The sequence below is a fragment of the Cervus canadensis genome, chromosome 17 (genome assembly GCF_019320065.1).
Source record: "Cervus canadensis isolate Bull #8, Minnesota chromosome 17, ASM1932006v1, whole genome shotgun sequence".
In the NCBI taxonomy this organism is placed as follows: Eukaryota; Metazoa; Chordata; class Mammalia; order Artiodactyla; family Cervidae; genus Cervus; species Cervus canadensis.
In genome coordinates this window covers 48,600,102-48,625,376 of record NC_057402.1, presented here as the reverse complement: position 1 = coordinate 48,625,376, position 25,275 = coordinate 48,600,102, and the positions used below count along the sequence as shown (strand labels likewise).

The following is a 25,275-nucleotide window of genomic DNA, read 5'->3' as shown; positions in this document are numbered from 1 at the left end:
GCAGGAAAGTGAGAGATGAAGTTAAGGACCCTCGGAGGGGTTTGCCCTGGGGTTAAGGTAGATGCGTCTGCAGCAGCTGAGAAATGAGAGAGAAAATAGAGAAAATGTAGACAGGAGAAAACCAGAGAGGTTTCTTCTGGAGGGAAGAAACTGCCCAGCCTGCCTGGGGGGAAGGGACGCGGAGAACTGGTTGGGATTCACACTGCAGGGGCTGCGAGGAGAGGCCTGTCAGCCCTGTTGGAAGGATATTGAGGGTCCAGATGCTGGAATATATGCAAACTGAACCAGGTCAGCCTGATTTTTCCCAGTTGCTTACTTGACAAGATGTGGTCATTCATTATTAAGTAGCTGTAAAAATCCAAATTACCCACCTGGGTGGAAAACACTAGACGAGTGAGAGGCTTGGCGGGCTGCTTCAGGTCACACGCGCTTTATTCAGTTCTGCCTCTTGTCTGAGCTCTGCACTACTGCGCTTCCCCACATCTCAGGAGTGTCCCCCAGAAAGGAGGCTGATGCCTCAGCACCCTGAGGCTGGTGGGAGGAGCTGGTGAGATATGTGGGGCATGGCTAAGACCCCGCCGGGCATGGGCACGCTAATGCTTATTTATTTCCTTCCCTCTTTCTCCTACAGAAGGCAAGCACCACAAGACTTGTTCCTTTCCTCCAACCCCGAGTCTCCTGAAAACTTCAGAAGAACCCTGAGTTCTTCCCCCATCCCTCTGGACCGTCCTCCTGGACAGCGAGACATACACACAGCAGAGAGCATGTTGAGACTCAGAACAGTAGTGCAACAAGCATCTCACGAGCAAATCCACGGTCATCTTCACAATCTGATAACAGAGTCAAACAGTGCAGTGGGGACTTTCCTGCTGGCTCATGGGTAAAGAATCTGCCTGCCAATGCAGGAGACACGGGTTCGACCCCTGATCTGGGAGGATCCTGCATGCGGTGGAACAACTAAGCCCAGGCGTCACCAACTATACAGCCTGTGCTCCCGGGGCCAGAAACTGCAACTACTGAAGCCTGAGTGCCCGAGAGCCCGTGATCTGGAACAAGAGAAGCCACCGCAGTGAGAAGCCCACGCACCGAACCTAGAGAGGAGCCCTCACTCGCCACGACTAGAGAAGAGCCCGCGCAGTAAGGAAGACCCAGCATAGGCCCCAAATAAATTAATTAATAAAATTATTTTTTAAAAAAACAAAAAATCAGTGAAATGGACCAGAAGCAAAGAAGGGCAAGTCCTGGGTCTAAATGATGCAGTCTGTTCTCCCATCCAGTCCGGCCTGGAGCAGTGGAGCCTTCAGCCAGGGCTTCAGGGGACAGACTCCTGGAGCCTAAAACCAGCCTTCCCGGGCTCCATCAATAATGCAGGCAGCCCCATGAATAATACAGAAGCAGCTGCTTCGGAGCACAGATTACCAACACCCAGCCCTTGCCCCAAGATGGCCCGGGGCCTAATTGCAGGGCCCCTGGGGCTTCCTGCAGATTAACTCAGCCTCATCTGAGTCTGTGCACACAGACACTTGGCTGAACAGCCAACACCAAGACTGGGTGTTTAGAAAACACTGATTCCCCGCCAGCCATCACTCTGGTTTTCTTCTCCCCTCCGCAGTATCAGTGCTGTGGGTGGCAATCCTGGTGCCAGGTAGTGGAAAATGGGGCAGAGACCCAAATCTGTTGTCACAGGAGAAAATGTGCCCAAAGGGCACCTGAAGATGCCAACAACCCGATCGTAAAAAATGTACCCGAAGATCTGAGTTGAGCCAGCTGTGTCAACTTGGGGGGCCACAGTAGATTGAAGTGTCTCCTCCTCGACCAAAGCCTTAAGTCCCAGTCGTTGTGAATGTGACCTTTATGAAAACAGAGTCTTTGCAGATATAATCAAGTGAAATCATAAATGAGATTATCCTGGAATACGGTGGACCGTAAACCCAAGGACCGGTATCCAAAGAAGAGGAAGGAGGGAAAGGACTTCTCCAGTGGTCACTGCAGGGAGCATGAGTTCAATCCCTGCTCAGGGACATTTCACAAGCCACGTTGTGCAGCCAAAGAAAGAGGGGGGAGGGAGGGAAAGATCAAAGACAAAGAGATGGGGAAGATGGCCACGTGCAGATGGAGGCAGAGACTGGAGTGGTGCTACCACAAGCCGAGGACCACCAGAGGCCACTAGACACTGGAAAAGGCAAGGAAGGGCTCTTCCTAGAGCCTCTGCAGTGTGTGTATCCTGCTGACACTTTGATTTTGGACTTCTGGGCTCCAGAACAGGGAGAAAATCATTTTCTTTTGTTCGAAGCCACCAAATTTGTGGAAACATGTTAAGGCAGCCCTAGGATATGAAGACAGTAAGTAACTTCATTCTGCAAGGCTCTCTTTTAACTTCTACAAAAGGGAGTAAGTGGGTTCAATATTCCTTTCTCACAGTTATTGTGAGGATTAGTGATGATCTATGTTAACATGCTTCCTGAAGTTACAGGGGCGATAAAGAGGTCAGGTTATTATTATAATAACAGTATTATTAGTCTGATTGTTTATTTACTTATTTTGCTGTTGTTGGTTGCTTAGTCACTAAGTCATGTCTAATTCTTTTGAGACCTCATGGACTATAGTCCACCAGGCTCCTCTGTCCATGGGATTTCCCAGGCAAGAATATCTGAGTGGGTTACCATTTCTTTTTCCAGGGGATCTTCCCGACCCAAGGACTGAACTCAGGTCTCCTGCACTGCAGGCAGATTCTCTACCACTGAGTCACCTGAGAAGCTTTTTTATTTATTTAGGCTGTGCCGGGTCTTCGTTGCTGCACAGGTTTTTCTCTGTGCAGTGAGTGGGGTCTACTGTCTGGTTACTGTGTGCGGGCTTCTCATTGTGGTGGCTTCTCTTGCGGTGGAGCAGGGGCTCTAGGCTGCTCAGGCTTCAGTGGCTGCGGCTCACAGGCTCAGTAGTTGTGGCACACGGGCTTAGCTGCTCCAAGGCATGTGGGATCTTCCCGGACCAAGGATGGAACCCAAGTCTCCTGCACTGGCAGGAGGCTTCTTAACCACTGAGCAACCAGGAAACCCCTTAACCAGCTTGTTTAGTGACTTGAAGAGCTGTGGCAAGCAGTCAGGGCCAGCACTGGGAGAGGGAAAGTGCCAGGATCAGCACAAAACCATCCCCGAAACTAAGTTAATATTTTACCAAGTCTATTAAATCTGCAGATTATACCAGACGTAATTATCACTGTGCTTTAAGAAAATGAAATATCCCAATCTGTTTTAATCATGTCTGCTCTGTGCGTGCAGGGTATTAAGAGAAGCCTGTTGGAGATACACTAATGGTCCTTAGGGTATTTCTGAAGGGTTTCTGTACTGTGAGTTTATATCCTCTGGTGCCTCTCGCCTTTGCCTAAATTGTATCATGGGATTCAGAATCCAAGCTTCTTTTCTTTCTAATTCATTCTTTACCTCGGAGGCAATCTCTTTGATTCTCCCTCGGCTTTCTCAACGGACAGTTCCCATCTTCTTGGTAATGGGAAGACAGCATCTTGCCAAAACCAGAAACTTCAGTGAGCACTGCGCAACACCAACTGAAACCTCTCCAAACCCATGCCATGGGAAGACGCTGGCTACTCTGATGCAACTCTCGAAAGATTCTTCCAGTTTTTATCAGTAAGAAAAACAAACAGCCCGGACCGGTGAGAAGCGATGGGCTTGATGCTCAGCTAAGACCATACCCTTCATCGCACAAAAGTAAATGAGAAATGAGTAAAAGAAGTGTCTGGCATATGGCAAGGGCCCTGAGATGCTAACTTGTTTGGAATTTTTCCCCCCCTTTGGATTCCATTTCTCCCCCCTGTTGATTCCAAGGGGAGCTGCCATGTTGAGAGTGGCCTCTGGAAGGAGATGCAAAGCATGTGGGCTATGGGGCTGTTGGGTCAAAAAAGAGCTGGTCTTTGAAAAGTGCATACCTGGGTGGTAGCAATGCTAATAATCAAAGTACTAATTCCCATTACTTGTGATGTTGGATCAGCTATTTCACTTGGCCAGGCCTCCAACCCTCATCTGTCAAACTGGAAGATAAGGACATCCCCACCCCACTATGGGGTTGTTCCCTGGGATAAGACTGGACCTCTTATCCATTGTTGTTGTTTAGTCGCTCAGTCTTGTCTGACTCTTTGTGATCCTATGGACTGTAGCCCACCAGGCTCCTCTGTCCATGGGATTTTCTAGGCAAGAATACTGGAGTGAGTTGCCATTTCCTCCTACAGGGGATCTTCCCAACCCGGGGACTGAACCACATCTCAGCGCCTCCTGCATAGGCAGGTGGATTCTTTACTGCCGAGCCACAGGGGAAGCCCTCATACACATTAGGGATTCAATATATGTCTCTTCTTTCTCCTTCTCTGCTATTGGAAAAGTCATACACACTCAGCCTTCTGACGGGGAATCCCAACAGCATTCATTGCTCTATCAAGGATCAGAGGAAGGGCTGGTTGGGGCAGGCAGAGATCCCCCACGAAGGAATAAAATGTGCTAAGAAGCTGTCGAAAGCCCCAGTTTGATCCTTCTGTTCCTGCGGAAGGTCGCTGGAAGCCTCACACCTCTACCCTCGAGAGGATCTGGCCACCCCAACTCACAGAGCCATCTCCTCCAGTGCCAACAGTCTTTCTTCCTGGAACTACCCCACCCTTCCCCACACCCCAGCCCGCAGGCTCCATTGGGCAGACCCTGGCAGTCTACATGGCTCATGGCAGATGGCGCCATGTGGACTAATCAGGAAGTCAGACAAGAAAATACGACCCCCTCTTCCATTTGCCAGGAACTGGGATTGTTTGGATTTTAATCACAGCCACAGCTAAGAGCCAACAGGCGGCCCCTCCAGCCAAGAGATAAATTTTCCACTCTCAACATTCAATTCTTCCTCAAAAAAAAAAGACCCCTATCAGGCGACCGCTCCCTCAGAGAGGGGTTTCTTTATTTTCCAATATAATTCTTTTCTTATTTAACAATATGACAGAAATAAAATACTCCGTGGACATGGTGCTTCTCCCACAGTGACTCGCCCTGGAGGGAACGTCTTCATTCCGCCATAAGTCACAGCCAGCTCACTGGTGTATTGATCCCGGGCAAAGATGAATGCAGAGTCCCATGAGCCTCTGGGAGAAATCTGACATTTTCTTTAAATATATATCCATGGAACAACTGTTTCTAAAATTCCAAGAAACAGGTCATGGGGGCAGCACACCATTGATTTAGCAGCCAATGACTTTTAGAAGGAGCACTGAACGTTGTTTCAATAATTCCAACAATAGCAGACCAAGATGCACCCTGGAGAGGTGCGGTCCCTGGACTCCCATAGATGAAAGGGCGGGGTTCTTGGGAGAACTAAATGAAAGACTCACAAGAAAGAGAGTCCCCAACCAGATCCTTTAGGGCAGGGCCCCTGGTCAGTTTTAAAGCAAGGTAAGGAAAAACTGTAATCACACATTTGTTTGAAAATTATCATAGGATGGATCCATCCTTGGATTGGAAGCATTTCCCTGGTAGCTCTGATGGTTAAGAATCTGCCTGCAATGGGAGAGACCTGGGTTCAATCCCTGGGTCGGGAAGATCCCCTGGAGAAGGGAATGGCTATCCACTCCAGTTTTCTTGCCTGGAGAATCCCATGGACAGAGGAGCCTGGCAGGCTATAGTCCATGGGGTCACAAAGAGTCAGACATGATTAAGTGACTAACACACCTGGACTGAAAAAAGACTGAAAAAGTTAGCAGATGGCTGAGCATAATAGTCAAGATCTTGAGTTCATATGCTGCCATTCGGCTAACAGGTGACCTTAACCAAGATACTTAACCTTGCTAAGTACTCCCCAGGGTCCCCAAAGGTGAAGTGATAGTAGTCATTCTGACCTGATAGAATTGTTAGAAGGATTAAATAACATACATAACTCGATAGATTGCTTGGCACAGTGCCTGCAACAAAGTAAGATCTCAGAAATCAGCATTAGTGGTGATCAAAGCAGTCATGTTCATTTACCTTTAACTTCTTTTCTACCTACAAAGATGGGAATGAACACAAGTGCATCAGGTGGACCAATCTGACGCTGAGATTTCTCTGTGACACTGTCCAGTTTCTCTGTGCTTTACAAACTAATAAGTATATATTTGGGCTTCCCAGGTGGCACTAGTGGTAAAGAACCTGCCTGGCGATGCAGAAGACACAGGAGACGCGGGTTCAATTCCTGGATTGGGAAGATCCCCTGAAGGAGGGCATTGCCACCCACTCCATTATTCCCGCCTGGAGAATCCCATGGACAGAGGAGCCTGGTGGACTACAGTCCGTAGGGTAGCAGAGTCAGACACAACTGAATCGATTTAGCATGAACACACGTGAGTATATATTTACCTTTTTTTCAAGCTCAGAAGAAGTTTTTATTGATGTACATGTGAACGGTAGCCATATATGACCTGATACATGGTAGCCATGTATGAACGCTGATCACATCAGCTATTATGCTTGTAGCAGAGGAGAAGGCTAGTGGGAAGGGCAAAGTCCTAAGGTAGGAAAGTGGTCTTATCCTAAACCCTCCAACACTGTCAAAGAGACCCTCTCTGCCCTTCCCATCCCTGGAATGGCCTCTTTCACCATCACGTAGACACCTAGTAGAGGATGAGTAGGGTATATACTGGACTGTCATGGCAATGTACATATTCTCCCTCCTGACCAACTGGGTCAGAAAAGGTTATGACTCATCCTTGAACTCAGGTCTTAACCAGCTGGAGGGAGAACAAGTTGAAAGGCCAACAGCACGGGCAGGGATCCAAGGTCATTCATTGCCTCTTGGTAAAGGACAGGAAAGCAATCTGTATTCAGTGAATTTGGATTGGAGTCACCAAGTAGAAGAGGAGACACGTGAGCAGTGTCTCTGGAACCCTGAGTCCCTAATTCCATCCATGTCTCAGTTCCTTTGCAATTTATTCCTTGATTTGTTCTCTCAACATAATATGCTGTCCTTCATGCACAGAGCTGACCCTGATGACTCACACAACAACATGAGTTATTTTTTCCAGCAGTGATCACAAGTTTTCACTCATCCATCCAATATGTGTTTGTGAAAAATGGCTAGCTGGGGTAGGAGCACACTGATCAGTCTCGGAATGCAGCAAGGCTAAACTTAGGTCCACAGGCAGAGTGAATAAATATATGGGCTTTGTCCCTCCAGGATGCCCATACTCAAGCCAAATAGGCTGACAGAAGATCATGAGAAGTGGAAAAGACATGCAATCTGAAATTAAAGGCTTGTGTTCAAGTCTTGGTTCTGCCAGTCCCTAGCAAGGTGATCTTGGCTATATCTCACATGCCTTTCTGGAGCTAAAAAACCCTCATCTTAAAGGGTGGAGATACCATTTTTATGGGAAGCATAATAATACCTACCTTGATTGACACTAGTGATGATAAATCAGAGGTCATGTAAACGAAAGCACACCTAATAATCTATTTATATATTACAAATGTTGTTTATTATAAACTAACTCTCTTTATTATTGCAAATTCAATACTGTTATTAACTAATTACTAACAGGTCACAAAACTACATCCTGCTAAGAGATGAGATTCCTATCTTCTGAAATGTACTATGCCCAGAAAGAGCATCAGAAATCAAGGAATGGGGTGACTCCCTCTCACTGAACATGGTACACCCATGTCATCCACCCTAAAAACCTCTTCAGGTGTATATATGCCCCAGCTTCCAGTGGCTTCACCCGATCTCTGACCACCACTCCACCAATTTGGACAGTTTTCGAAACTGAACTTACAATTCCCGAAGACTCAGCGTCTGGAAGAGCTGCCATGAGAGCGTGGTGAGCCGGTTACTTGACAGGTTTCTGCAAGAGGGACAAATAAAGAAAATCAGAGGACGATCTGGAATAAGTCTTGCACTGTGTAGTAAGCATGGTCATCTCGTGGGAGCCTGGCTCATCTCATGAGAACAACATCTCATGTTGTTCTTCTCCTTTGTTCCATTCGGCTAACAGCACATCTGCCAGTAGTCAAGGCTACAGATCATGTCTGGAGAGGATGCTGAGACCTTTTAAAGAAAAGGCTTTACAAATCAAATGAAATAAATAAATTAATAAAATTTTCTTGATCATTCTCTGCTATCCCCTCACCACAATAAAATTTCACCTTTTTAAGCCCACCCTCTTTCAGGAGGACAGAGAATCCTCAGGGTAGAGCGTATACAAACCAGCAAGTATTTTTTTTAATGAAGTACAGTTGATTTACAATGTTGAATTAATTTCTGCTGTACAGTGAAGTGATTGTTACAGAAAAATACATTCTTTTTCATATTATTTTCCATTGTGGTTTATATAGGTAACTGAATATAATTCCCTGTGCTACACAGTAGGACCTATTGCTTATCCATTTTACATATAGTAGTTTGTATCTGCTAATCCCAAACTCTTAATTTATCCCTCCTCCTTTTTTTATCACTGAGGCATAGTTGACTTACCAAAAGAGCTGCACATATTTACATGTTTGATGAGTTTAAGATAATATAGATATACATATGAAATGATCGCCATAAATAGTGCCATAAATTTAATTGGCACCTCTAAAATTTCCTCCCCTCCCTTTTCTTTGATAACAATATTTAATAGAACATGTGCCCTTTCCCGAAGTTGTAAGTGTAGAGTATTGTATTGTTAACTATGCCCTGCTGCTGCTGCTGCTGCTAAGTCGCTTCAGTCGTGTCCGACTCTGTGTGATCTCATAGATGGCAGCCCACCAGGCTCCCCCGTCCCTGGGATTCTCCAGGCAAAAACACTGGAGTGGGTAACTATGCCCTACCCTGTACTATAGATACCTGGGACTTCTTCACCCTGCATAAGTAAGGCTATTGTTACCAACAAACATTCTTAACATTCACACAAGTCAAAAAAACTCCACACCTATAATTCCTTCAAGCCAGTCCCTCCCCCAGCAGCCCTGCCCATCGATGATCAAGACATCAGCCTCTTGGTTCACACTTCTGTTCTCCTCCTAATGGCTATTTAATTGTTCTCATTAGGATGTACAGGGGAAAGGAGCAGTCATTAGTCTTCTGAATAAAAGAAGAAACACACCCACGGTTATTACTTTGCCAGGCTCAACAAACAACTTTTGATGTGATCACAGTCCTTCAAGACAGCAGCTGGAGACAGTTAGAGTCAAAGTGGTACCCCAGGAACTGTGGACTCATCTAGTGATGAGAAAGGAGAGCAGTAAAGACTGCACTTAGGTAAATACCTATCCACACGCACAAGCACGTGCATATCTATGTCTATCAAACATGTTGGTAACAAATGCAAACACAGACTCCTGTTTATACACATATGCATAGACTTACAAGTGCACCTATATTTAAAGGACTTCTATAGCAAATATTTGTTCACAGCCAAATATAGGCTCCACTAAGGAACGAGGGGGTGGACAACAGATAAGGTCTCTTGGGAACATATGTTCAAGTTACAAATGAATAAGCAAGAGAACTGCAGTTTGTGATGAGTAGAATAAAGGGTCTAAGGGCAAGAAACTAATGGGGAAGAGAGACGGGGCTATGTTAGAAGTGTGTAAGACCTTACTGCTCATCCATTTTAGATAGAGCAGCTTGTATCTGCTAGTCCAAAACTTCTAATTTATCCCTCCCTTTTTTTTTTTAACTATTAAGGTATAGTTGACTTACCAAAAAATTTTGTCCATGTTATATATATATATATATATATATATATATATGTCTTGATGAGTTTAAGATAATATATATCTATGAAATAATCACCATAAACAAGCATTCTGAACATTCCACAAGTCAAAGGCTTCCACAAAGGCCCTCTGAGAGGGGACACTGGAGCTGAGACAAGAGGAGTGAGACTGAGCCAAGTGCCAGGGAAGGTGTGTCCCAGGCAGTGGGAACATCAGGTGTGAGGCCCTGAGAGGGATAAGGGGGCCAGAAAGGAGGCCATGAGAAAGGAAGTAGGAGAAGTGTGGTCTAGGATAAATAGGAGGGAGACTTCCCCGGCAGTCCAGTGGTTAAAACGCTGCACTTCCAAGGCAGGGGTTGCTGGTTTGATCCCTGGTCAGTCAGGCAACTAAGATCCCCATGCCATTTGGTCAAAAAATTTTAAAAATAGAAATAGAATAAGCACCCAGAAGGGGCCATGCCACACCCAACTTTTGGGCCAAAGTAAGGCATCTGGATTTTACTGTAAAGAACAATGGGAGAGCACCAAACGGTGTTAAGTAGGGACATGGCATAATCTAACTAGCATCTTTAAAAACAGGAACCCAAGACTGGAAGCCATCAAAGCAGTTAGGAGATGCTGCCATATTCCAGGCAAGAAGAGAGCACAGAGATGATTAAGCTGATGAATTCAAGCTAGGTCGTGAGGGGGAGCTGCCAGAATCCCTGTGGGGTTGGATCAGGCCCGGAGGGAGACTTGAATGCCCAGGAGAGTGGTGCTGTCATTTAACGAGCCCAAGGCTGCAGAAGGGTCCCAGCTGGAGAGTGGCGTGGAGATCAAGACCTTCCCCCTGCAGACACTAAGTCTGAGATGCCTGTTTGATGTCCACAGAGAGGCATGAGACAGCCTGTTGGATGTGTGGGTCTGAAGCCCATAGGAGAAGCTCATCCTGGGTGAGGTCACAGAGGGTAACCATGGCTTATCGGAGGAGCAGATATTCAAAGCCAAGGACAAGCTACAGAACAGGGCTTCCCCCTCGCATGTGAGGCATTTGGTGACTTGGGCTTTTCTGGGGGCTCAGACAGTAAAGAATCTGCCTGCAGTGCAGGAGACCTGGGTTGGATCCCTGGCTCAGGAATATCCCCTGGAGAAGGAAATGGCAACCCACTCCAGTATTCTTCCCTGGAGAAGGCAGAGGAGACTGGTGGGCTACAATCCGTGGGGTCACAAAGAGGCAGACATGACAGCAACTAACACTATCTTGGTGACGGCCCATGACTGTGTGGGGGAGGAAGACCCCATTCTTGGGGTGCAAGGGACTGGGGACAGAGGGAAGGTCTCCAGGGAGGTATACCCCAAATTTACTGTCACACTCTCTCCCCCACCCCCAGCACTCTCTCCTTGGCCCTCTTTAGGAGGGCCCCTTATATCCCCACACTGTCACTGACTTCCTCTCTGCAGGGCTGTGGAATGCTGGTGTGAATAACAACACAGCCTCTCACCAAAAGCCTATAAACCTCCTTTTAATGACTGAGTAATATTCCATCATGTATATGTAGCACATCTTTATCCATTCATCTGCCATTGAATACTTAGGTTGCTTCCATGCCTTAGCTGTTCTAATAGTGCCCCAATACAGTACCCCAATAAAAAAAAAGCCTATAAACTTTAACCCGTCTGCATGCTCAGCTTCACAAGACCCCTAACAATGGCAAATCTTTTTCCTACAATCCAGCTCATTCCCCCACTGAATTGGAAGGATAGGGGGACAGAAGAACTGCATGGCAACCATGTAAGGACACCCAGGCGCCCAGCTCCCAGCAGAGCATCTCCTGCTCGGAAGGGAGGAATAGGCGATCCGACATCTATGCCCATCAGAGTCATGACCTTACACCAGGGAGTGGACCTGAAGCTGAAGCTCGGGGTCAAGAATAACAGGATTGGGTACCACCCTACATATCTCCATTACCATCAGCTGCTCTGATGTCTCCATAAAGTGAGTTTATGCACCAGCATCTTGTTGCCGGTTTATGCACAACAGCACCAGTGGCAGTAGAAGTCAGACAAGGCCCAGGGGCCTGGAGCTCTCTCCCCGACTCCAGCGCAGCCTGGAACAGTCCCTGGTTCTAAAGCTGAGCAGCGGCTGCCGTGAGAGGCAGCAGCCGGGAACCCCAGGTTCACTGCGCCCTGGGAAACACGCCCCACCCCCGCCCCCACAGGAAGGAGGCGGCGGGAACCCAGCAGCGGTCCAGGTAAAGTGGGGACCCTCGCCCGTCTCTGAGGGAGGAACAGCCAGGAGTTCTTGGGGGGCCCGAGGCAGGGAGCAGGCTGCCAGCACTGTCCTTTCACAAAGGTCAAGTTTTGCTACATTAGGCAGAAATGTCAAGAGAAAATTGGATTCTGAAAGAAAGAAAATAACAGGCATTCTGGGCAAATAAAGAATAAGAAATGGCATTATCTCCTTATTACAAGTTAGAGGGGGGAGGGGTGGGGGAGATCGGGTACAGGGGAGGTGGGCTCCCGCTCTCCCAGGGGTGTCCCCTCTGTAGCTCCCCCCCAGGCCTCCCCCACCCACCAAGCCCCACCTGGAGGAGAAAGAGCCCCTTGCATTCCTTCAGTTCTTTGGCCAAATGGAACGGCCATGGCAGGACTCAAGGGCTCTGTCCATGACTGCCCTCTCCCCTTCCTCCTCCTCGATGGTCCACAAGCCACCTTCACCTTCTGGGGTCCAGATCCTCTTCTTCTCTCCCCTCCTCCTACCTCCCCACATCATCTCCATGACCAAAATCTGCATTCACCAAGGGCTTCCTCATTACCAGCTACTCTGCTACTCAGGGCTTCCGCACTGACTCAGTGTTAAAGAACCCACCTGCCAATGCAGGAGACTGGGTTTTATCCCCAGGTTGGGAAGATCCCAGAGAAGGAAATGCCAGCCCACTCCAGTATTCTTGCCTGGAAAACCCCACGGACAGAGGAGCCTGGCGGGCTACAGTCCATGGGGTCGCAACTGAAGCGATTGAGCATGCAAGAAGAATTAGACACAGCTTAGCAACAAAATAACAATGACAACAACTCGGTTACCCACTTTTGCTTTCATGATTTCATTTAATATTTACAGCAACTGTACCAGGCGGGTATTGCTATGATCTGCATGCAATAGATGAGGAAACTGGGGTTCAGAGGCTACCAATCAAAGTTGAACAGCTCTGAGCAGTCTTAACGTAAAGACTCCGGCAACAGGCAACAGAACGACATACCTAGGAACATTTGCAACCAACACACAGACTTGTAAATGCCCAGGTCCACATACACACAGCACAGTGCACGTCCCCAGAGAGAACAACACGGTGCTGCACAAGTTCCAGGGGGAGAGCCGTGTACACAACCTAGGCAACCGTACGCAGCGGCCTGCCAGAGACACACAATAGAAGCATCCAGCCCAGAGGCAAGCAAGCACACAAAGCACAAGTGTATTCACCCCCAACAAGGCCAGCAGGGCACGCCTCTGGCCATCCTGCCCTCGGAGGCATCTATAAGTGCTCATGGCGCTGGGCAGATTGGAAAGATGAGGCAAAGAGTTTTAACTGACTTACCACCCACCTAACCACCCACTGCCCCTGCTTTTCCTTCTAGCTGATGCCTCGCCTGTATTCACCTGTCATCAGTTATTGATGGGCCGGTTACCCCACTCATCAGACAAAGGTTTAATTAAGAACCATCCTGCCTCTGGGCTGCATAGCAGCCCCGAGCCTCCTCCCTCACAGATCCATTATCACCCATCTCTGACTTTTGCTCGAGTCCGTGGCCAGTTTCCAAGTCACCTGACCGCTGGAATTAATTTGGTGAGCAAGATTTTACGAGATGATGCATCAAACACTTTCCCAAAATCAAGCTCCGTGACCTTGCCCCGTGTCCCTCATCTGAGACACCAAACAAAGCCATTAATTTTGTCCTGCACTACAGCTGCTCTCACAGCCCAGGCTCTGGGGCCCAGAGCAACGAACGCGATGAGGCAGCTCCTGGGTGCTCAGGAAACAAGGCCCAGATGCACGGACGGCCAGATCCGACCCTGAGGAGGAGACGGGCTGAGGAGGCCCCTCCAGCACCAGCCCCGTGGTGAACAGAGGGAACCTTAGGAGGGTAAGCAGTTCTGTGACCCTCATAAAGGGGGCGCCCAACCGCAGCAGGATGGAGCCCCAAGATTCGGGACGATGTCACCCTCTACCCTGGGAACCCTAACATCCAACAGAAGGGTCACTCAACACGGACCCCAAAATGTAGAGAAGGACCCAGCTAGGGAAGGAGGTGGGCGCTAACTGGGAGATTGGGATTGACAATATGTGCACTGTGGGTGCACAGGGGCATGACTGAGCGATTCAACTGAACTGACCACTGCTCAGTCGCTTCAGTCACGTCCAGCTCTTTTGCAACCCCATGGACTACAGTCTGCCAGGCTCCTCTGTCCATGGAATTCTCCAGGCAAGAATACTGGAGTGGGTTGCCATTTCCTTCTCCAGGGGATCAGCCCAACCCAGGGATGGAACCCAAGTGTCCTGCATTGGCAGGCAGGTTCTTTACCATTAGCGCCACCTGGCAAGCCCCACATATGCACTACCATAAGTAAAACAGATAGCTAGTGGGAAGCTGCTGTATAACACAGGGGCCTCAGCCCAGTGCTCTGTGATGACCTGGAGGAGTGGGATGGGGGTGGGAGTGAGGTTCAAGAGGGAGGTGATATATGTATACTTATGGCTGATTCACAAGTGGTGCTGGTGGTAAAGAGCCCTCCTGCCAAAGAAGGAGACTTAAGAGATGCGGGTTCTTTCCCTAGGTCAGAAAGATCCCCTGGAGGAGGGCACGTCAACCCACTCCAGTATCCTTGCCTGGAGAATCCCATGGACAGAGGAGCCTGGTGGGCTACAGTCCACAGGGTCGCAAAGAGTCGGACACAACTGAAGCAGCTTAGCAAACACGTGGCTGATCCATGTTGTTGTACATCAGAAACTAACAAGCATAAAGCAATGTTCCTCCGGTTTAAAAAAAAAAAAAAAAAAAGATGGACTCTGCAGTGAAAAGAAGCCAACCAGGTGAATACATCTGTTCCCCAAACACCCTGAGACAACCGAGGGGCTGACAGTGAGAAGGAGACATTAATTCCCACCCACAAAGCGATACTGAAGATGGAAATCTCAATGGACTTCCCAGTTTAAGGGTGCGGCTGACTTTGGAAGTGCCTCCTGGCCTACCAGCGGATACATTTTTCACAGTCTGCATTAAACCCTGGGTGCTCCTCCCCCAACCCAATTGATTTTCCTTTTTCTTGACTTATTGTACTAGCTAAGATTTTCAGTGTGATGTTGAGTAGGAAAAGTAAGACGGCTTATTTTCCTTGTTACTAAACCTAGAAGAAAACCATCCAGTGTTTCATCATTGAATATGATGTTATGGACTCACTTTGCTAGGTTTCTCATACTTCATCTGCCTACAACCTTATTTTTTTGAAATTTGGGAATGTAATGTATGGCAGTAGATACTAAAGTAAATACTGTTTTTTTCACTTTTGAAAAAAAAAGTAATTAAAGCTAAAGGAGGCCATTTACATGAACCCTAATCCAATATGGTTGGTGCCCTTATAAGAAGAGATTAGGACACAGACATGCACGGAGGCAGATGATGAGAAGACACCAGGAGAAAAACTCAGCATCTACAAGCTGAGGCAAGAGGCCTCAGAGGAGAGGAACCCTGCTGACACCTTAATCTTGGACTTCCAGCCTCCAGAACTGTGAAGAAGTCATCATTTCTGCTGCTGAAGCCACCCAGTCTGCAGCGTTTGTTATGGCAGCCCTAGCAGACGAGCACACCTATCCTCAGCCCCTCTTTTGCCCCCAAGGTCCTGACAGCAGAGTTGGCTGCCCAGCTGTGATCTCTGAAAGCATCCAAGTCTTGATTTTCAGTCCCTCCCTCTCTGTGCCTCTTTCATCACCCCAGGAAACCAGCTTCCCAATCAGAGTCCAGCCACAAAGATGCAATCTGGGGCCTGTCTGCTTGGTCAGCTCCTGCCCCGGGCATATGCTAGTCTCCTCTTGCAAAAGATGGTTACAAGAGAGCAGAGAGACCCAGGAGTGTCCTCAGCTGGCATCCCAATTGTGAATGCCGCAGTCACCGACTTTTCCTAGAGGATTCACCCTGCTGCTCGCAGAAAACATTATTCTAAGAATCATACGAAGCTCCAAGACTTTGGCCACCTGATGCAAAGAGCTAACTCATTGGAAAAGACCCTGATGCTGGGAAAGTTTGAGGGCAGAAGGAGAAGAGGGTGACAGAGAATGAGACAGTTGGATGGCATCATCGACTTAATGGACATGATTTTGAGCCAACTCTGGGAGATAGTGAAGGACAGGGAAGCCAGGCGTGCTGCAGTCCATGGGGTTGCAAAGAGTCAGAAACGACTCAGAGACTGAACAACGAGCTCAAAGCATCAGGCATGGCCACCCAGAGAATAAAAAAGGGCTACCCTCTTCTACTCTCATAAGCTCTGGGGGGCTGTGGCTTGAAGACATCATCATGATGTACTTCTGACTTCCTCCATCCACGAATGCAGCTTGTGAAAGAGACAGTTCTTCCTTCCTGAAGACCCCACACCCCTGATCTGTCTCTGCCTTTCTAACTTTTTCCATGAAAGAACTATCTCTGTGGTCTTGTTGAAGACAGTCAACTCCCTCGTCTTCTAGGCCACACCAAGATTCATTTGAAATCCCTGATGGATGTGGAGGAAAAGTCCAAGAAAGTCCGATGCAGCACCAACCCTACAGTGAGTTTGCTAAAAAGGAACAGACCACAGAGAAGGAGGAGGCTGGTAGAACCAGGGATCTTCTCCCAGAACCAGGGAACTTCTCGCAGAACCAGGGAGCTTCTCGCAGGACCAGGGAGCTTACACTTCATGATCTTAAACATGGGACTTTGCACACACCAGTCCCACACCAGAGATGCCTGCTGCCCACTGTGGGGCACAGTGAGGGTGGCTGCCCTCAGCCTCCTTGAAGGAAGGAAGCTCCCAGCCATCTCATCACTAAGGCTGCTGCTGACCCCCGAGGGGTCCCCCTTGAGCCAACCCCCTAAAATCCAGCCCCTGTGACAAGGAAGCAGATGCTGCCACCCAGTATTCCTCTTGAAGGCCAAGGAGTATTTTCCTATGTCGTTGATATATTTGCTTTTCCCTCAATTAAATTGCTGTAAAAGGGGGGTGTGGGTTAAAGTCATTTGAGCCATTTTTATTCAGCTAAATTACACTGGATGGCTCATTTAATGAACTTTAATGAAGCCAAAATGCTTTCTCTAATCAAATCTCAAGTGACGTGACTGGTGTCTTGACCTGAGATCAGGAGACTGGAGGCAGCTTGTCCACAAGGCCTGGGGCTGAGCTAAACCCTGGGTTTCCCAGAGAACATTCCTGGGAAGCCGAGGTCTTCTGTATGCTAATGTGTATTACAAGGCCAAAAATTTCATGTTGCTTGAAAAATGTGACACTAAATGAAATTAAACAGGCTTATTTACTGCAGAACTTCTCAGAACTTTTACTGAGTTAAGGATCTGACCCACTGAGTCTCTCAAACTTGCTCTTGTTCTTGTTTAGTTGCTCCATCATGTCCAACTCTTGGTAGCCCCATGGACTGTGGCCCATCAGGCTCCTCTGTCCATGGGATTCTCCAGGCAAGAATACTGCAGTGGGTTGCCATTTCCTTCTCCGGGGATCTTCCTGACCCAGGGACTGAACCCAGGTGTCCTGCATTGGCAGGTGGATTCTCTACCACTGAGCCACCTGGGAAGCCCCTCTCAAACTTACTGGATCCCAGAACCTTCTTCATGAAATATCAGGCAAAAATTATCACTGCACAAAATATACTTAGAGCTGGGGTCCCCAAACTCCAGGATCTAATACCTAATGATCTGAGGCAGAGTTGAAGCAATAATCATAGAAATAAAGTGCACAATAAATGTAATGGGCTTGAATCACCCTGAAACCATCCCCCTCAACCTCCGGTCTGTGGGAGAAACTGTCTTCCATGAAACCCATCTCTGGTGCCAAAAAGACTAGGGACTGCTGATGAGAGAAATGATGGTCATAATAAGAAGTATATGTCTGCTCCTTATCCACAGTTCCTGACACAGAGCTGCCAAAACCCTTGGAATTTCTTTAAGGATAGATAAACAGGAGCATCTTTTGTTATAAGACTCAGTCTCCTGTCCCCAGTTCCTGAAATTGCTTCAGAGAGTGAAGTGACTTTAGAAATCCCCTACAGATGTGCATCTGGTTGTCAGGGGAATCAACTATGAATAGAGGGTTGGAACTTTTAGTCCCACCCCTGATCTCCAGTGAGGGGAGAGGAAATCAATCACCAATGGCCAATGATGTAATGAAGCCCCCATAAAACCGCAGAAGGATAGGATTTGGGGTTGATAAACCAGAATATGTCTATGTGTCACCGTGTCAAGCTGCAGACTCCATGGGGACAGAGGTTCCCTTGTTTAGGACTTTGTTCTTCATATCTCTTTATCCAGCTGTTGATTTTTTTAAAAATAGTTATTTATTTGGCTGCACCAGATCTTAGTTGTGGCAGGCAGGATCATTAGTTGAGGCATGTGAACTTAGTTGTAGTATATGGGCTCTAGTTCCCTGACCAAGGGATTGAACCCAGCTCCCCTGCACTGGAAGTGTGAAGTCGTAGCCACTAGACCACCAGGGAAGTCCCCATCTGGCTGTTGGCTTGTATCCTTTAATGTCCTTTGCAATACCCCACTGATCTAGAGAGTAAAGAGTTTCTTGAGTTCTGGGAGCCGCACTAGCAAATTGATCAAACCCAAGGAGTGGGTCATGGAACCTCTGATTTCTAGCCAGTTGCTCAGAAACCCAGGTGACAACCTGGACTTGCAATAACCATCTGCAGTGGAGGGTGGTCTGGTGGGACCGAACCCTTAATCTGTGTAGTCTGATGCTATTTCGGGGTAGATAATGTTAGAATTGAGCTGAATTGTGAGACCCCCAGCTGGTGACCCAGAATTGCTTGATGGCGGGGAAAATCACATGTTAGAATTGGATGCAGATTCATTAATCATTGAGTGCCAAGGTCAGCAAGCTATGGCCCGTGGGCCAGCACTCTGCTTTTGTAAATAAAGTTTTATTATAAGACAGCATGTCCATTTATTTGCACATTGTGGCTTCTCTCTGGTATCTCAAATGGTAAACAACCCATCTGCAATGCAGGAGACCCAGGTTCCATCCTTGGGTTGGGAAGATCCCCTGGAGAAGAGAATGGCTACCCACTCCAGTATTCTTGCCTAGAGAATCCCATAAGACTGGTGGGCTACAATCCATGGGGGTACAAAGAGTTGGACACAACTGAGGAAGTAAGCATGCGTGTGCTATGTCTACGGTCCATGTGGGATAAAGATCTTCCAAGATGTCCACGGCCTCAACCGCGGGATCTGTAAATACATCGGCTTCTAGGGCAAAAACGACTTTGCAGATGTGATTAACAGTATGAATTGAGATGAGGAAATTACCTTTAATTATCCTGTGGCCCCAGAGTAACCACAGAGGTCTTAAAGGTGGAAGAGGGGGGCAGAGAGGTCAAGAGGGATGAGACACGGAAGAAAGCACAGAGGGATGTAATGGGGGGAGGGGGTCAAAAGCCAAGACATGCACACGACCTCAAGCAGCTGGAAGATGCAGTGAAATGGATTCGCCCCGAGAGGCCCCAGAAGGGAACCTGGCCTTGGCAACACTTTGAATTTAGCCCAGGGAGACCCGTGTGGGACCTGTAACCCAGAGTGTAAGAAAATCACTTTGTCTTTACACCAAGTCCACAGCAACTTGTTACACCAGCAGAAGAAAACAAACGCAGGTCTGCACTAGAGCGGCAGGGTTGAGCTGCTGTGACGGAGACCGAAGGCCCTCAAAGTCGAAAATATTAGGATGTGTTCCCCGGTGGCTCAGACAGTAAAGAATCCGTCTGCAGTGCAGGAGACTCAGGTTCGATCCTTGTGTCAGGAAGCTCCCCTGGAGGAGGAAACAGCAACCCACTCCAGTATTCTGGCCTGCGGAATCCCGTGGACAGAGGAGCCCGGTGGGCTACAGTCCACCGGTCACAAAGAGTTGGACATGACTTAGTGATGAAACAACAACAAAACCCCAGAAAAGGCCTTAAAGCCAGCTTCGTTCCTTCACTTGGCTGCTTCATATCGGACCTCGAGTGTCACCAAGACTATTCTGGGGGATTTACTCCCTGGGAGTTTCTTTTCAGACAAATTAACAAAAAGCTAATTGCCTTGAAGTACGTGAGCAGTCACTGGAGCCCTGGGCAGGCACAGCCTAGCGGCCACAGCCTGGCAGGTGCGGGCGTTTCCAGCAGTGACCTGCTCAGGGGCAGAGCAGGCTGGCCTGGCTGAGGAGCACCACCACCCCAAGAGAGGCTCCAGTCCACGAGGGATGATGTGATGATGGGGCCCAAAACATCACACCCACTCTTTACTCCAGAGCTGTCATGGCAGGAGAAAAACAAAGATGCAGAGAATATCTGTGAGAAAACCTGGGAACAGAGATCATAGTCTGCCCTCTGCATCCTCGGGTTCCACATCCATGAATTCAACCAACCATGGATGGAATTCACGGCTGGTTGAATCAGTGGATGCAGAACTCACACATACCGAGGGCAGACGGTGCTATGCTGTTTCACATAAAGGAGCTGAGCATCCTCGGAGTTTGGAATATGGCCAGAGTCTGGGAACCAATCCCCTAGATGATACTGAGGGATGACTACTGTAGAGACTAAGAGTGAAGCAGGGACTGTTGAGGGAGGAGGGAGCTAGAGGTGAGCCTGGTACAGGCTCTGCCTGGGCATCTACAGGAGATGCTGTCAGGACCAGGGAAACCTGAGTCCAAGGGAGGCAGCTGGGGAGGGAGACAGGAAGGGGCAGGAAGGCCATGCTGCTCTTCAAGATGCAGAAAGCACTTTCCTGCTAATTACCTGGTAGCCAAGCCAGTCACCTGTCCTCATTCTGAGATCTACTCGTGGGATTTAAGGGAAATGTATGAGAGTCCCTTGGACAGCAAGGAAATCAAACCAGTCAATCCTAAAGGAAATCAAACCTGAATATTCACTGGAAGGACTGATGCTGAAGCTGAAGCTCCAATACTTATGACACCTGATACAAAGAGTTGACTCACTGGAAAAGACCCTGATGTTGGGAAGTACTGAGGGCAGGAGGAAGATGGTGACAGAGGACTCAATGGTTGGATCACATCATTGGCTCAATGGACACGAGTTTGAGCTAACTCTGGGAGGCAGTGAGGGACAAGGAAGCCTGGTGTGCTGCAATTCATGGGATCACAAAGAGTCAGACACGAGTTAGTGATTGAACAACAACATGGCTCTCTTAAAATTGTGAGCAGAAAGTTGCTTTGGGCCTTTTTATACAGAAATAGGATTAGGCTGACATGGCATCTCAACCCTCCTTCAAGACGAGCGCTTGAAGAAACACAGGCCAGGTGTGGATTTGAGGAAAGCATCTGCAGAGAGGTTTTCCAGCTCTGGGTATCAGCATCACCCGGAGGCTTGTAAACCAGACAGCCAGGCTCCACCTCCCTCCAGAGATTCTGACTCAGGCCAAAAATTTGCATTTCCAGGCAGCTCCCAAGGGATGCTGATGTTGTTGGTTTGGGAAGTTTACTTCAAGAACCACTGATCTAGTGAAGTTTTGCTTCCCCAGTGAGTTTACTTTACACGTATGCTCAGTCAGTCAGTCGTGTCTGACTCTTTGGGACCCCATGGACTTTAGCCCGCCAGGATCCTCTGCCCATGGGATTTCTCAGGGAAGAATACTGGAGTGGGTTGTCATTTCCTCTTCCAGGGGATCTTTCCAACACAAGAATAGAACTCATGTCTCTGGCATCTCCTGCTCTGGCAGGTGAATCCTTTACCACTGAGCCACCTGGGAGTACCTATCAAATCCTACTGTCTGGAAAGGCTGGACGATCAAACATATATAAGAAAATAAGGATGCAAAGAGACACTCTGTCAGGAGCTAAGCAATTCCTATAAAGGCTCCTAGGAACAAATGTCATTGTTCATAGCTAGGAAGGAGACTTAGCCATCCCCACCTGCAATTTGGTGGAGGATCGCCAATGGGGAGATGCCACTGAGAAGCCTGGAGAGGGGCTGTCATCACACTGGAAATTGATGGAAATGAACAAATTGGATCAAAGTGCCTCCTGCATTTGCAGGATGAATCTGTCTGCTTCCCCTACTCCCACCCCTGGCCCTTCTCCTTAGCAGGATTTCTAAGCATGGGACCCAGGTTTACCACCTGGAGATTGTTTTAGGGAAACTCCCATGGGGACTCCCTCCAGTAAGGAAGGCTTTTGGAACTCCATGTCTGGAGACCCTGGAGGATGAAGGAAAAAGTGAGAGTCAGTGAAGGAGGTCCAAGAAATGGACCTGCGGAAAGGGAGCAGAGAAAGATCAAGGGGATAGAAATACAGCCTCCAAACCAACAAGTGTGATCCCAGGCTGGGACTGGGGAGCATGGCGAGTGAAAGGGTCCCCAGGGTGAGGGCGGGGAGGGTGGTGCTGGGCTGGGAGAGGCAGGAGGCAGGCAGGCGCGTGGCAACAGCAGGCCAGAGCCACAGTCCGGGAGAAACGATTGTGCCTGTGGCTCTGTGCCAAAGGCCACACTCCTGGCTGCCTGAGGAGTGGTCCTCTGGAGGAGCTTGGAGATTTTCTAGGAGCTTGGAGCACCGTGTCATCGATTAGGGACAAATGGCTAACTGAGACTACTCTCTGGAGTGGCCAGGGCAGAACAGAGGTGACTTTGCTGACAACGGCCTGCGGGCTTTGGGCTTCTCTGAACCAGAGCAGCTCAGATTCCCTCCCCCTCCCTGTTTCTCCCCTTCCCGGACCACAGACTGCAGAAATAAGGAGCTGAAGATGCTGCCTGCCCAGCGTCTGGTAGAGCCCAGAGGACAAATACCTGCCTCTGGTGCTCAGGGCCTTTTCCTCTGGCCAGGAGACTCAGTCACAAAGAACATCTGAGGAACTGGGTAACAGATCAGCTTTTAAGATGGAGTTTGCACAGGCAGCTGCCACTGCAGGGAGCCCCCCAGTCAGCCGTGTGATGGAGACCCTCATCACGTCCCAACTGCACCACTCTGCAAAGCCACATCCTGTCAGGCAGGCAGAGATTTTCCAAGTGTGGTCCCCAGACCAGCAGCATGAGCATCAGTGTGGACTTGGAAATGCACATTCTCAGGACCGCCACCCCAAAGCTGCTGAGGCGGGTACTCACAGGGTTGTATCAAGCACTCCAGGTGATACTGACTCATGCGTAAGTGTGAGAACTGCTGGCTTACTGGTAAATAGCCCAGACTCTGGAGTCAGACCATCGGGCTAGATGCTGGGTGGCTCTGGCCCTCCCGAATTGGATGATCCTTCCTGAAAAAGTTACTGAACCTCTCTGGGTCTCAGTCCATGCATCCAAACCACAGAAGTCAAAAGCAGAAGGCTTAAAGAGCAACTTGGAGGATCAAGATGAATTAGTGCATGTGCCCCAAAACAAGTTCTTGGCTCATAGTAGGTACTCGATGCCTGGCTGGAGTCATTGAGGTATTGCAGGTGGTAGTAATGATAGGAGCTCACACGCCCAGTGGTCCTCACTCTGGGCTGGCGCTGTTTAAAGACTGTGCATATAATAGCCCAATCACACACCGTAACAACCCTCTAAGACTTCTCTGGTGGCTCAGTGGTAAAGAATCTGCCTGCCAACGCAGGAGATGTGGGTTTGATCCCTGAGTCAGGAAGATCCCCTGGAGAAGGAAATGACAACCCACTCCAGTATTCTTGCCTGGAGAATCCCATGGACAGAGGAGCCTGGCGAGCTATGTCCAAGGGGTCACAAAGAGTCAGACACACCTGAGCAACTAAACACACACATTATGAACCAGCAACACTTGTGACTAAGAATTCTAAATAAGATTCTCCAGCAACGACCCAAGTCGCCTCTCCCAGACGCTCTGAAGCACCAGCATCCTAGCACATAGCATAGAAGGCTTCTAGAAGTTTCTGTCTTTGCTCAGCCACTTTCTAGCTATATAATTCTTGGTTGGCTCACTTTACCACCATGAATACTGGAGTGGGTAGCCAGTCCCTACTCCAGGGGATCTTCCCGATTCAGGGATGGAACCCAGGAACAAAATTTCTACCACATTAGAAAGTGGGAATTAAATAATACATACGAAATAGTGCCCGGCACAGGCACTCAATGGAAATGAGCTATTATTACTCATAGAGATTCAAAAAGAAAAAAGCTCATGACACGACAACTGTGAACAAAGTGGGGGGTCCACCAGGGGAGGGGGGATGCAGGGTGCGGCCCACACTCTATTTCCCAAATTCTTGGAAGAAAAGGGGCACGTGGAGGGAACCATCACCACAGAAGCAGCAAAACAAGAAAACTCGCACCCGACAACGTGCTCAGCAGACGCTGCTAAATGGTTTCCAATTAATTAACTGATTACATGATAGAACAGAAGGGGATTCGAAAGAGCGCTGTTGACCTTTAAGAATAATTAATATCATCAGGATAGCAAACCCATCCAAGGAAAATAATGAGGAACATTTTCATATTACATTCAAAAGCTCTGGATGGGGAAGCAGATGGGCCTTATCGAAGCAATACCCCGGCTCCCTCCCCCTGCACTGGCTTCCTGTCTTCTCATTACCTCCCACCCAGGCTCTTCCCCTGGATCCAGAGACTTCCAGGTGGCCCAGGGAGACCTGTGAACCTCCCACCTCTGTGCACAACAGTGGCTGCCCCGGTCCAGTCTTGTAGCCACTCTATTTGCCCATTGACAACGGCAGTGGAAGGACTGCAGGGTGAAAAACCTATCCCACATCACCAGAGAGGAGGCGGGCAGGGGTGGGGGATGCTCAACCACCCCTTCACAGTCAAACTGAGGATCTGGAAGTCTCTCCCCCTACTGAGTGCACCTCCAGGGTCACCCCCAGCAAGCCTCCTGCCTCCTGTCACACACTGTAATTCCCCCATCGCAGACCTGATGGATTAGATGATACTCTATTTTTTTTTTCAATTGGAGGATAATTGCTTTACAATGTTGCATTGGTCTCTGGCATACAAGGTGTATCAGTTGTAACTATATACACAGTTACCACCACAGAGTACGGAGCTGAGCTCCCAGCAGCTTCCCACTAGCTGTCTATTTTACACATGGTGGTGAGTGGTGAATATATGTCAATGCTACTTTCTCAGCTCCTTCCACCCTCTCCTTCCCTTATTATGTCCACAGGTCTGTTATACAGAGTTCAGTAAGCCAGAAAGAAAAAGCAAACACTGTGTATTAATGCATATATATAGAATCTAGAAAAATGGCACTGATAAGCCTATCTGCAGGCAAGGGATGGAGACATAGTCATAGAGGGGACTTGTAGATGATCTAGCTGTGAGGTCGGAGACACACTGTCTTAGTCACAATTCTATTCCCAGCATCTGGAATAAACTCTCTGCCCTGG

General features: G+C 48.4%; 1 protein-coding gene across 8 annotated transcripts in view; it reads right to left on the bottom strand.

Annotated features, from left to right (window-relative positions):
- The window catches only part of NTRK3 (neurotrophic receptor tyrosine kinase 3), a 418,664-nt gene that overhangs the window by 291,852 nt on the left and 101,537 nt on the right, over window positions 1-25,275 (bottom strand). For all 8 annotated transcript variants that reach the window (XM_043490362.1, XM_043490363.1, XM_043490359.1 and 5 more), the window contains one exon: window positions 7,790-7,858. In XM_043490362.1, the coding sequence (XP_043346297.1) occupies window positions 7,790-7,858 (69 nt within the window). The remainder of the gene's footprint in view (window positions 1-7,789; window positions 7,859-25,275) is intronic.